We start from the raw sequence: 13297 nt of genomic DNA on the forward strand, positions 1-13297 counted from the left end.
CACATATAAACGTTATTCACCCCTTTGCATGGACGCCCATGCCCACAGACCGGGTCACCACCGTGACACATCCCTCTGAGACACCGGCCCAGTACCGATTAACCCCACTGCCCTAGCTGGTGACCCACACTCAATGTCAGATTCATCTTGGACTGGGGAATTCACAATTTGACTTGATAACCCAGGCATGGTATGTGAGAAAGAGCTACATGGATCAATGTGAAGTGTGGCCTGCTGCATCATTCACTTTTGGTGGGGGTGAAGGACACAAGGAAAGGGGTTCTTCTTGACCAGGAGCCAGCACTTGACGACTCAGTGCTTGCATTTTTTGAAACATCAGAAGAAGAGGGCATATTAGCTGGAGTCTGTTTCAGCAATGTAAGCCAGAACCAGTTCCTGATGCTCCGGCTTTAAAAGCGGTTAACCTACTCCCAGAAAAGGTAGCCTTCCAGGCCTTCCGGAGCCGGAGCCAGACCATGACGCAGGCTCAACACCTCCTGCCTTAGCTGCTATTGTGCTTTTGCCACTACCAGCAGATGCACCACCACCATAAGTACCAGCTGGCCCCCCCACACCCACGTCCGCGGCCTCTTCCACCATACTTCCAAATTTTGGAGAAAATGTACCCAAAATAACATCAGATATATGGTACTGTATCAGAAGCGTACAGCTGTATACAATCAAAGGATAATTGTAAATCTCCATATATATTTCATGAGTCACACAGAGACGCTCACAGGCTCAGTATGGATTAGACAAGAATATAAAAAGTAGAAAAAGGGTACAGTATCATCAGATAGCAGGTATATATATTATAGTTTAAACATTCTAAATCTCCATATATATTTCAGGAGGCAGACACAGACGCTCTCAGGCTCAGTATGGATTACAACACAATATAAAAAGGCATAAAACGGTAATGGATCTGAAGCGTACAGCTATATACAGTGTAGGGGTCATTGTCAATCTCAGTATTTATTTCCAGAGTCAGAAACAGACTCTCACTTGGTCAGTTTGGATTAGACCAGAATATAAAAAACAGTAAATGGGTAATGTATCACAAGCGTAGGTAATTTTTAAATCTACATATAAATTGCAGGAGTAACCCACAGACTCTCTCATGCTCAGGATCGATCACACCACAATATAAAAAGAAGATCCGCAAGAAATAATCATACATGTGGGCCAATGTTCCAGGTGTCAATGATACACTTAGAATGGTGGGTGGAGGAGGACTTTCTGGCAGAAAGGGTACAGTGTCACCATATACCAGGTATATAAAGCATAGTTTAAACATTAAAAATGTACGTCTATATATCAGGAGTAGTGTTGAGCCACCCCGCTAGTGTTCGAGTTCGGTTGGGTTCGTCGAACAGGAGGCAAGTTCATTGAACGTTCGACGAACACCGTCGAACCCCATTGAAAACAATGGCAGGCAAACACAAACACATACAAACACATAGAAAACACATACAAAACACCTTAAAAGGTGTCCCAAAGCAGACAAAATGCTCAGAAGACACAAATAACATATGGAAAAGGGCAACTACATATAGAAAAGAGGTGGAGGAGTAAAAGGAGGAGGAGGAGACACAGATATAGGCATGTCATGCCCTTATAAAGTCAAAAAAGGCTGGAATAAAAATCTAAAATACCAAAAAAATTCTAAAATTCTAAAATCGAAGACGATCATATACCGTCGGACTTCCCACCATAAATTATGCCAACTGCCGATCGGGCGGCGATATTCCCACGATCCTCCGAACAGCATCCATGAAGGCAAAGTGTTTGGTTTACGGGGGCAGTATGGTTGCAAAGCTGAACCTTAACCCCTTCATGGCCTTTGACGCCACATAGGCGTCATGAAAAGAGGTGTCAAAACTTTAAAGCCCCCCTACGGGTCAGGTGACCGGGGTCACTGAAAGGTCACCCGATCCGCACACAGAGGACGCCGTAGAGTTAACCCTAGGGGGTTTTGCTTAGCCCCCACGTGCCTACGATCACTCTGATTGGCTGTTAAAAGTGAAACTGCCAATCAGAGCGATTGTAATATTTCATCAATGAAATTTGATGAAATATTACAAATCCAACCATGGCCGATGCTGAAATAGCATCGGGAATGGCTGGAGACACTGAACCGACCCCCCCAACTGACAGACAGCACCGATCGGCCGCCGCCACCATCTGACGGCGCCGATTGGCAGCCGCTGTCAAAATCTGCCCCCCGCCTTCCCTCCGGTCCCCCCGCCCTCCGATCACCCCCTCTCACCCTCCATGAGGCCTCCGAACTCCCTCTGGCCGTCCCGGTGTCCCGCCGTCCCGGATCATGGGCACCGCCATCTTGGAAAATGGCGGGCGCATGTGCTGTGCGCCCACCGGGAATCTGCGACGCTGCAGATTCATTCATTTATTTTGATCACTGTCACAGTGATCAAAATAAATAATAAAGTAAATCACCGCCCCCCTTATCACCCCCATAGGTAGGGACGTATAATAAAATAAAGAAAATATTTTTATTTTTATTTTTCCATAAGGGTTAGGGCTAGGGTTAGGGTTAGATTTAGGGTTAAGGAAAGAATTAGGGTTAGGGTTGGAATTAGGGTTAGGGCTAGGGTTAGAATTAGGCTTGGAATTAGGGTTAGGGTTGGAATTAGGGTTAGGGTTGGAATTACGATTAGGGCCGGAATTAGGGTTAGGGCTGGAATTAGGGTTGGGATTAGGGTTAGGGTTGTAATTAGAATTGGGATTACGGTTAGGGATGGGTTGGGGTTGGGATTACGGTTAGGCTTGTGGTTAGGATTAGAGTTGGGTTTAGGGTTAGGGGTGTGTTGGGGCTTGGGTTATGATTAGGGTTGGGATTAGGGTTAGGGGTGTGTTGGGGTTAGGGTTGGAGATAGAATTGAGGGGTTTCCACTGTTTAGGCACATTAGGGGGTCTCCAAGCGCAACATGGTGCCACCATTGATCCCAGCCAATTTTGCGTTCAAAAAGTTAAACAGTGCTCCCTCCAATTCGAGCCCCGATGTGCGCCCAAACAGTGGTTTACCCCCACATATGGGGTATCAGCGCACTCAGGAAAAATTGCACAACAACTTTGGGGGTCTAATTTCTCCTGGTATCCTTGGGAAAATAAAAAACTGGGGGCTAAATAATTATTTTTGTGAAAAAAAAATTATTTTTTATTTTCACGGCTCTACGTTATAAACATCTGTGAAGCACTTGGGGGTTCAAAGTGCTCACCACACATCTAGATTAGTTCCTTGGGTGGTCTACTTTCCAAAATGGGGTCACTTGTGGGGGGTTTCCACTGTTTAGGTACATCAGGGGCTCAGCAAACGTAACATGACACTCGCAGACCATTCCATCAAGTCGGCATTTCAAAACATCACTACTTCCCTTCCGAGCCCCAACGTGTGCCCAAACAGTGGTCCCCCCCATATTTGGGGTACCAGCGTACTCAGGACAAACTGGACAGCAACTTTTGTGGTCCAAATTTGTCCTGTTACCTTTGTGAAAATAAAAAATAGTGGGCTAAAAATCATTTTTTTAGGGAAAAAAAAATATTTTTATTTTCACGGCTCTGCGTTATAAACTTCTGTGAAGCACCAGGGGGTTCAAAGTGCTCACTATGCATCTAGATAAGTTCCTTAGGAGGTCTAGTTTCCAAAATGGGTTCATTTGTGGGGGAGCTCCAAAGTTTAGACACACAGGGGCTCTCCAAATACGACATGGTGTCCGCTAACGATTGGAGCTAATTTTCCATTCAAAAAGTTAAATGACACCCCTTCCCTTCTGCGCCCTGCCGTGCGCCCAAACAGTGGTTCCCCCCCACATATCAGGTACGACCGTACTCAGGACAAACTGGACAACAACTTTTGGGGTCCAATTTATCCTGTTACCATTGTGAAAATAAAAAATAGCGGGCTAAAAAAACATTTTTGAGCAAAAAAAAAAGGATTTTTTATTTTCACTGCTCTGCGTTATAAACTTCTGTGAAGCACTTGGGGGATCATAGTGCTCACCACACATCTAGATAAGCTCCTTGGGGGTCTAGTTTCCAAAATGGGGTCACTTGTGGGGGAGTTCCAATGTTTAGGCACACAGGGGCTATCCAAATGCGACATGGTGTCCGCTAACGATTGGAGCTAATTTTCCAATCAAAAAGTCAAATGGCTCTCCTTCCCTTCCGAGCCCTACCATGCGCCCAAACAGTGGTTTATGACCACATTTGAGGTATTGGTGTGCTCAGGAGAAATTGCCCAACAAATTTTAGGATCCATTTTATCCTGTTGCCCATGTGAAAATGAAAAAACTGAGGCTAAATAAAATTTATGTGAAAAAAAAGTACTTTTTTTTTACGGATCAATTTGTGAAGCACCTGGGGGTTCAAAGTGCTCACTATGCATCTAGATTAGTTTCTTGGGGGTCCAGTTTCCAAAATGGGGTCACTTGTGTGGGAGCTCTAATGTTTAGGTGCACAGTGGCTCTCCAAACACGACATGGCAACCGCTAAATATTCAAGCATATTTTCCATTCAAAAAGTCAAATGGCGCTCCTTCCTTTCTGAGCCCTGCCGTGCGCCCAAACAGTGGTTTATGACCACATATGAGGTATCGGTATACTCAGGAGAAATTGCCCAACAAAATTTAGGATCCATTTTATCCTGTTACCCATGTGAAAATGATAAAATTGATGCAAAAATAAAATTTATGTTGGAAAAATTAAAATGTCCATTTTTTTCCTCCACGTTGCTTTAGTTCCTGTGAAGCACCAGAAGGGTTAATAATCTTCTTGAATGTAGTTTTGAGTAGCTTGAGAGGTGCAGTTTTTAGAATGGTGTCACTTTTGGGTATTTTCTGCCATATAGACCCTCAAATTGACTTCAAATGTGAGGTGGTCCCTAAAAAAATGGTTTGGTAAATTTTGTTGTAAAAATGAAAAATCGCTGGTCAACTTTTAACCCTTATAACTTCCTAACAAAAAAAAAATTTGTTTCCAAAATTGTGCTGATGTAAAGTAGACATGTGGGAAATGCTATTTATTAACTACTTTGTGTCAGATAACTCTCTGGTTTAACAGAATAAAAATTCAAAATTTGAATATTGTGAAATTTTCAAAATTTTCGCCAAATTTCCGTTTTTTTCCACAAATAAACTCAAAAATTATCAACCTAAATTTACCACTAACATGAAGTCCAATATGTCATGAAAAAAAGAATCTCAGAATCGCTAGGATGCATTGAAACGTTCCTGAGTTACTACCTCATAAAGGGACACTGGTCAGAATTGCAAAAAATGGCAAGGTCATTAAGGTCACAATAGGCTGGGTCATGAAGGGGTTAAAGGAATGTCCAGAAGGGTACCACACAAGGAGTGGAGCCTGTGGCTTAATTGGACTCCACACGGGCAACCTCAACCATGCCAACCACGGAAAGGATGGACAGATTGCAAGCTTTCTCGATTCTGTGGGTGGTGGTGCATGGCCGTTTTTAGTTGTGCTAGCGATTTGTCAGCTTAATTCCGTTAACGAACGAGACTCTGGCACGCCCCCGTGGTCCGCGTCAAGCTTACTAGAGGGACACGCGAGGCTCTGGCATGCGAGATCGAGTAATGAGCAGTATATATAATTTTTATTACAATTTCCTAGTGTAAATCATATTCTTAGTAAACTATTAACCTTGTAATAAAATATGGTGTTACTCTTTTGTTTATCTTCAGCATCAAAGAGAAAAGAAGACCCCACGGTTCCAAGTGTGAAAAATAGTAAGTCCAAAATTAAGATAATAGGGAACATTATCAAAGACTGTATGCCACTTTTATGGTCTCCTTTTATTCATACTGTATGTCACATAACTTTTTTACGGAAAAATATGTAAACTATTTCTGCTTTCTGTTTCTATCTTCTCATGCCACTTTTAAAAAGAGACATGAAACATTGGCCAGGTTTAGCATGAGAGTCAAAGCCTTCAGATAATAACAGATTTACTCTAATTTACGCCAGACGTTGACATAAATTATAAGGCAAATCGATGCCCTGCTCATTGTACTTGCAGACTTCAATTTCATGCTGCATTCTTCACACTTGGGCCATGCGAGAAAACTGTCATCTGGACAGTCTGATTGATTTACACTGGTCAAGTGTGGCAATCACAGAAAGAAGAAAATTGATGGCACTCCAAAAGTAGAAAAATAAAAAAAGTTTATTTTGGCTAATCAAGCCATATTAAAAACAAGCCTGACGCGTTTTGAGTTCCTCAAATGCACTCTTGTCATAGAGTGCATTGGACACACTCGATGCGCGCCAGCTTCTTGTTTTTAATATGGCTTGATTTGCCAAAATAAACTTTTTTTATTTTTCTACTTTTGGCGTGCAATGAATTTTCTTCTTTCTGTGATTGCTACGCTTACTAGCTTGGATGTGCAGTGCACCCTCCTGCCTCATGTGTTTTGGCTCAACCAATTTGGACATATGGACTAATTTCGTAGCAGCTCCAAGTCTCCCTTCTATGCATTGGTCAAGTGTGATGTCCCATTTTTACTCTGACTGCTCTTGTCCGTATTATATACAGTACATACCCAAATGATTGAGCCTTTTGGCCAACAAATTTAAGATTACATTTCAATTTTTATTCGATAAATCAAAAGTACACATAAAAATAAGCAACTTTGTATTAAATCTCACCAGAGAGATCAGCTTTTCTCTCCTCCAGGACAGGTCTTTCATTCTCAAAATGTTGCAATTTTTGGGTAAAATCTGTATTCTATGAAGACAGATTTATACTTTACTGAGATGGTAGATGGCAGTTACTACTGGTAAGATTCTATATAGATGGAAAGGAGGAGGAAGGGAGAGCTCTGCAACTTGCTCTTCCATTCACCTCGCTTTTCCCCACTACATAGAAGACGACAGTTGCTACTAATTAGATCGTATCTCAATCATTTAAAAATCTGTCTTCACTAAATACAAATTTAACCCAGAAACTGAGAATTTTGAAAACATGGCTTAGTCAAGAATGAGAAAAAAAGTAAATTTCTCTTAAAAAAAAAATATACAGTATATATTACAAAATTTGTTTTCATGTGTACTATTGACTTATGCAATAAAAATGAAAACAATGGTTACACTTTGAGGATTGAACTAGTTTGGGATAGGTTCTCACCATCCTAGTGTTCCTTCACCAGAAAACCTAGATTAAAAGACATATTTTATTCCCTGACTTCTATCTTATATGCATACTACAAATAATACATATACATGCAGTACCCTAAATGTATTAAAAAGATTAAAAAAAACACCAGAAAAATTCCTTTAGTATTCAGGTATAAATCCTAAACATTAAATAAACTGATCATAATTTTAATTGTTTCTTATGTAATAAACTAACCAATTAAAGTTATCAGGTTATTTTATCTGCATGGTGAATTCTGTAGATGAAAATTTTCTAAACAAAAAAAATTTATATTTAGTTTTGTTCATCCTGATTTCCACCCCCCCATCGTCACCTCCAAAAAAGCAAAAAAATAAAAAAAGTCTGAAAAAGTAGTCAACTGTTCAAAAGTAGTAAAAATAAAAAGATTATGGCAGCTAAAAAAAAATTGCACAATTGATCATTTTATTTTTCCATTCCACCCCCAAAAATGAATACAAACATTTAGATGCGTTATCTGTACCCCAGAAGCATGCTGTTTAGATGTACACAGTAGAGTTGAGCGAAACGGGTCGAAAAAATTCAAAAGTCGCCGACTTTTGGCAAAGTCGGGTTTCATGAAATGAAACCCGACCCTAGGATGAGGTCGGCCACGAGGTCGGCGACTTATGCGCCAAAGTCGCGTTTCAAAAGTTTGTTTTGCGCTCTTTTTCAGCCAATCAGGATCCACGGACACTGTGGGCAACGTGATGACATAGGCACGGGTCACCACCATCTTTCAGAAGGGCATGCAAGTGATTGGCTTGCTTTGGTGGGCGTCACAGGGGGTATAAAAGGGCGTGCACGCCGACCGCCATCTTACTTCTGCCGATCTTAGCATAGGGAGAGGTTGCTGCTGATTCTGTAGGGAGAGCGTTAGGCAGGGAAGAAGACAGAAAAACTGCTTCTGCTGCTAGCGATTTGGCCTGCACAACACACCAGTCACTGTGTGTGCAGTGCAAGGGGAGGCTATATAATGGTGTATCAGTGGTGTTGGTTGTTGGGCTGCCTTCTAAGGCTTCCTGACAGGCTGGCATTGCTGTTTACCCACTGCTCCGCAAACTGCTTTTTTAAAAGCAATCCAATCTCCCATATCCTCTAGTCACTTTGGTCACAGCTGCGCCATCGAGCCTGTCACATAGCGCTCAGATATTCATTGGGCCTCAAACTGCTTTTTTAAAAGCAAGCCCAATTTTTTTTTTTTGTCCTGCTGAGAAGAAAAAAAAACTGCTTCTGCTGCTGATAGCAATTTGGCCTGCACAACACACCAGTCACTGTGTGTGCAGTGCAAGGGGAGGCTATATTGTGGTGTATCAGTAGTGTTGGTTGTTGGGCTGCCTTTTAAGGCTTCCTGACAGGCTGGCATTGCTGTTTACCCACTGCTCCGCAAACTGCTTTTTTAAAAGCAATCCAATCTCCCTTATCCTCTAGTCACTTTGGTCACAGCTGTGCCATCGAGCCTGTCACATAGTGCTCAGATATTCATTGGGCCTCACACAATCCAAAAGTGTCCAGTGTCCAAAAGTGTGTGCAGAGATTCAAAATCTCCCTTATCCTCTAGTCACTTAGGTCACAGCTGTGCCATCGAGCCTGTCACATAGCGCTCAGATATTCATTGGGCCTCACACAATCCAAAAGTGTCCAGTGTCCAAAAGTGTGTGCAGAGATTCAAAATCTCCCTTATCCTCTAGTCACTTAGGTCACAGCTGTGCCATCGAGCCTGTCACATAGCGCTCAGATATTCATTGGGCCTCACACAATCCAAAAGTGTCCAGTGTCCAAAAGTGTGTGCAGAGATTCAAAATCTCACTTATCCTCTACTCACTTAGGTCACAGCTGTGCCATCGAGCCTGTCACATAGCGCTCAGATATCAGTGGGCCTCACACAATCCAAAAGTGTCCAGTGTCCAAAAGTGTGTGCAGAGATTCAAAATCTCACTTATCCTCTAGTCACTTAGGTCACAGCTGTGCCATCGAGCCTGTCACATAGCGCTCAGATATCAGTGGGCCTCACACAATCCAAAAGTGTCCAGTGTCCAAAAGTGTGTGCAGAGATTCAAAATCTCACTTATCCTCTAGTCACTTAGGTCACAGCTGTGCCATCGAGCCTGTCACATAGCGCTCAGATATCAGTGGGCCTCACACAATCCAAAAGTGTCCAGTGTCCAAAAGTGTGTGCAGAGATTCAAAATCTCACTTATCCTCTAGTCACTTAGGTCACAGCTGTGCCATCGAGCCTGTCACATAGCGCTCAGATATCAGTGGGCCTCACACAATCCAAAAGTGTCCAGTGTCCAAAAGTGTGTGCAGAGATTCAAAATCTCACTTATCCTCTAGTCACTTAGGTCACAGCTGTGCCATCGAGCCTGTCACATAGCGCTCAGATATTCATTGGGCCTCACACAATCCAAAAGTGTCCAGTGTCCAAAAGTGTGTGCAGAGATTCAAAATCTCACTTATCCTCTAGTCACTTAGGTCACAGCTGTGCCATCGAGCCTGTCTCATAGTGCTCAGATATTCATTGGGCCTCACACAATCCAAAAGTGTCCAGTGTCCAAAAGTGTGTGCAGAGATTCAAAATCTCCCTTATCCTCTAGTCACTTAGGTCACAGCTGTGCCATCGAGCCTGTCACATAGCGCTCAGATATTCATTGGGCCTCACACAATCCAAAAGTGTCCAGTGTCCAAAAGTGTGTGCAGAGATTCAAAATCTCACTTATCCTCTAGTCACTCAGGTCACAGCTGTGCCATCGAGCCTGTCACATAGCGCTCAGATATCAGTGGGCCTCACACAATCCAAAAGTGTCCAGTGTCCAAAAGTGTGTGCAGAGATTCAAAATCTCACTTATCCTCTAGTCACTTAGGTCACAGCTGTGCCATCGAACCTGTCACATAGCGCTCAGATATCAGTGGGCCTCACACAATCCAAAAGTGTCCAGTGTCCAAAAGTGTGTGCAGAGATTCAAAATCTCACTTATCCTCTAGTCACTTAGGTCACAGCTGTGCCATCGAGTCTGTCACATAGCGCTCAGATATCAGTGGGCCTCACACAATCCAAAAGTGTCCAGTGTCCAAAAGTGTGTGCAGAGATTCAAAATCTCACTTATCCTCTACTCACTTAGGTCACAGCTGTGCCATCGAGCCTGTCACATAGCGCTCAGATATCAGTGGGCCTCACACAATCCAAAAGTGTCCAGTGTCCAAAAGTGTGTGCAGAGATTCAAAATCTCACTTATCCTCTAGTCACTAAGGTCACAGCTGTGCCATCGAGCCTGTCTCATAGTGCTCAGATATCAGTGGGCCTCACACAATCCAAAAGTGTCCAGTGTCCAAAAGTGTGTGCAGAGATTCAAAATCTCCCTTATCCTCTAGTCACTTAGGTCACAGCTGTGCCATCGAGCCTGTCACATAGCGCTCAGATATTCATTGGGCCTCACACAATCCAAAAGTGTCCAGTGTCCAAAAGTGTGTGCAGAAATTCAAAATCTCCCCTGTCCTATAGACACCTTGTACCTTGTTTTACATACTATATAGTTTGTTGGATTTTGTCTACATTTCTACCAAAAATGAGGAAGGCTGGTGGAAGAGGCCGTGGAATTGGGCGGGGGTTGGCAGCTGGTAATGATGGTGTTGGTGGTGGATCTGATGGTAGTGGCAAGAGCAAAATAGGACCGAATGCAGGAGGTGTTGAGCCTGCGTCATCGTCTGGCTATATAAGGCCTCGAACGCTTAGTTTTCTAGGAGTTGGCAAACCGCTTTTAAAGCCAGAGCATCAGGAAAAAGTTTTGTCTTACATTGCTGACTCAGCCTCCAGCTCTATCGCCTCCTCTTCTTCAGTTGTAAAAAGTAAAAGCACTGAGTCGTCATTGGAGGCTCATGTTCATGAACCACACCTTTCCTTGTGTCCTTCACCCCAACCAAGATTGAAGGATGACGCAGGCCATACTACTGATTACTCCATGGAGCTGTTTTCACATACCATGCCTGGATTATCAAGTGAAATGGTGAATTACCCAGGCCAAGATGAATCTGACATGGAGTGCACTGATGCACAGCCGCTGATGGATGATTCTGCTGGTACATTCACTCAGAGCACTACATTGTCCTCGCAGTGTACAGAGCCAGATTCTGACCCTGATGAGACTCAGGTGCCCCTTCCCGCACACTATACCACCATACACGGTGACACAGAGGAAGGTGCACATGACATAGAAGAGGAGGTGATGGATGACCCAGTTGTTGACCCAGATTGGCATCCATTGGGGGAAGAGGGTGCTGCTTCCAATAGCTCAGATGAGGAGCATCCACAGCAGACATCGACATCGCAACAGCTGTTATCTGGCAGGCCCGGAGCACTCCAAAGACAGGTTCCAAACATCAAAAGAGTTGCTGGACAGCTTGTCCAGAGGGTCAAAAGATCACAGCGTGCTAGGCCGCAAAATGTCTGCCAAAGTAGGAAGAGTGCAGTGTGGCACTTTTTTGAACAAAATCCTCATGATCAGGCCAAGGTTATCTGTAAGAAGTGCGCAAAGACCTTTAGCCGAGGGAAAAATCTGAAAAATTTGAATACCAGTTGCATGCTTAGACATTTAACCAGCATGCACTTGCAAGCGTGGACACAACACCAAACCTCAAGTGCCACATGTGCAACTGATCACAACGAAGGTAGTCAGCAACGCTACATTGTTTCCCCCACTGTAAGCCCACCGGTTAGCACAGCAGCAAATGTTGAGGTGTCGTTGCAAGGCCACAGCAGTCAGGGAATCCCACTGTTATATCAACGAAAGACTGATTCTAGGCCATCAGAAAGAACACCAACTCCATCACCATCATCAACCCTCTCTCAGTCCGCCCTGTCCACCGCTACTTCCACCATATGCAGCTCTCAAGTCCAGCTCACCCTCCCAGACACTATGAGTAGGTCAAGAAAGTACTCAATCTCTCATCCGCGTACACTGGGTTTGAACGCCCACATTGCCAAACTAATCTCGTTTGAGATGATGCCCTTTCGGTTGGTGGAAAGCACAGCTTTTCGCGAACTCATGGCCTATGCAGTACCACACTATGACCTACCCAGTCGCCACTTCTTCTCTCGCAAAGCCATCCCAGCCCTCCACCATCATGTGAAAGACCGCATTGTCCATGCACTCATGCAGTCAGTGAGCGGAAAGGTGCACCTCACTACTGATGCATGGTCCAGTCGGCATGGCCAGGGCCGTTACGTGTCCATCACTGCGCACTGGGTTAATGTGGTGGATGCAGGGTCCACAGGGGACAGCGGTGGTGGGACAGTGCTGCCTAGCCCACGGTATAGGAAACAGTTGGCTGTAGGCGTTCCATCCTCCTCCTCCTCCAGAAGCGAAAGCTCATCCACAGAGCGCAGTCGTACGAGCACTCCATCTGCAGCTGTCACTGTTGCACACGATGTGTCCCCCTATCGAGCAGCTAGTGGAAAGCGTCAGCAGGCTGTGTTGCAGATGATGTGTTTGGGCGACAGACATACCGCCGAGGTGCTGGCCGAGTACTTGAAGCGACAAACTGAGTCATGGCTGGGCAGTGTACATCTTGAGGCAGGCAAGGTAGTTAGTGATAACGGCCGTAATTTTGTGGCAGCCATAGCCCTTTCAAAACTCAGCCACATACCTTGCTTGGCTCACACCTTGAACCTGGTGGTGCAGTGCTTCCTCAAAAATTATCCGGAGTTAACAGCCCTGCTCCAGAAGGTGCAAAGACTGTGCGCGCACATCCGCCGGTCGCCTGTACACTCCGTTCGTATGCAGAAGCTGCAGCGATTGCTCCACCTTCCCAACCACCGCCTCATTATCGACATTGCAACAAGGTGGAACTCCACCCTGCACATGGTGGAGCGGCTGTGCGAGCAGAGGCAGGCCATAATGCATTTGTGGGAGGATACACGGCCAGGCACTTTGAGAGCAGACATGGAGTTGACAGGTGTGCAGTGGTCGAAGCTGAAAGACCTCTGTAAAGTCCTTCAGTGTTTTGAGGAATGCACACGGCTGGTAAGCGCAGACGACGCCATCCTAAGCATGAGCATCCCACTTATGCGTCTGCTCATGCAAACTTTGACGCACCTTAAGGAGCAGGCGTCTGC

At 44.4% G+C, this 13297-nt stretch overlaps 1 protein-coding gene across 3 annotated transcripts in view; it reads left to right on the plus strand.

Annotated features, from left to right (window-relative positions):
* Nucleotides 1-13297, plus strand: part of LOC141052533 (uncharacterized) — a 169753-nt gene that overhangs the window by 104035 nt on the left and 52421 nt on the right. For all 3 annotated transcript variants that reach the window (XM_073549787.1, XM_073549786.1, XM_073549788.1), the window contains one exon: nucleotides 5717-5761. In XM_073549787.1, the coding sequence (XP_073405888.1) occupies nucleotides 5717-5761 (45 nt within the window). The remainder of the gene's footprint in view (nucleotides 1-5716; nucleotides 5762-13297) is intronic.

The sequence above is a fragment of the Dendrobates tinctorius genome, unplaced genomic scaffold (assembly GCF_039654945.1).
Source record: "Dendrobates tinctorius isolate UK_male_01 unplaced genomic scaffold, ASM3965494v1 ptg000161l, whole genome shotgun sequence".
NCBI classification, from domain to species: domain Eukaryota; kingdom Metazoa; phylum Chordata; class Amphibia; order Anura; family Dendrobatidae; genus Dendrobates; species Dendrobates tinctorius.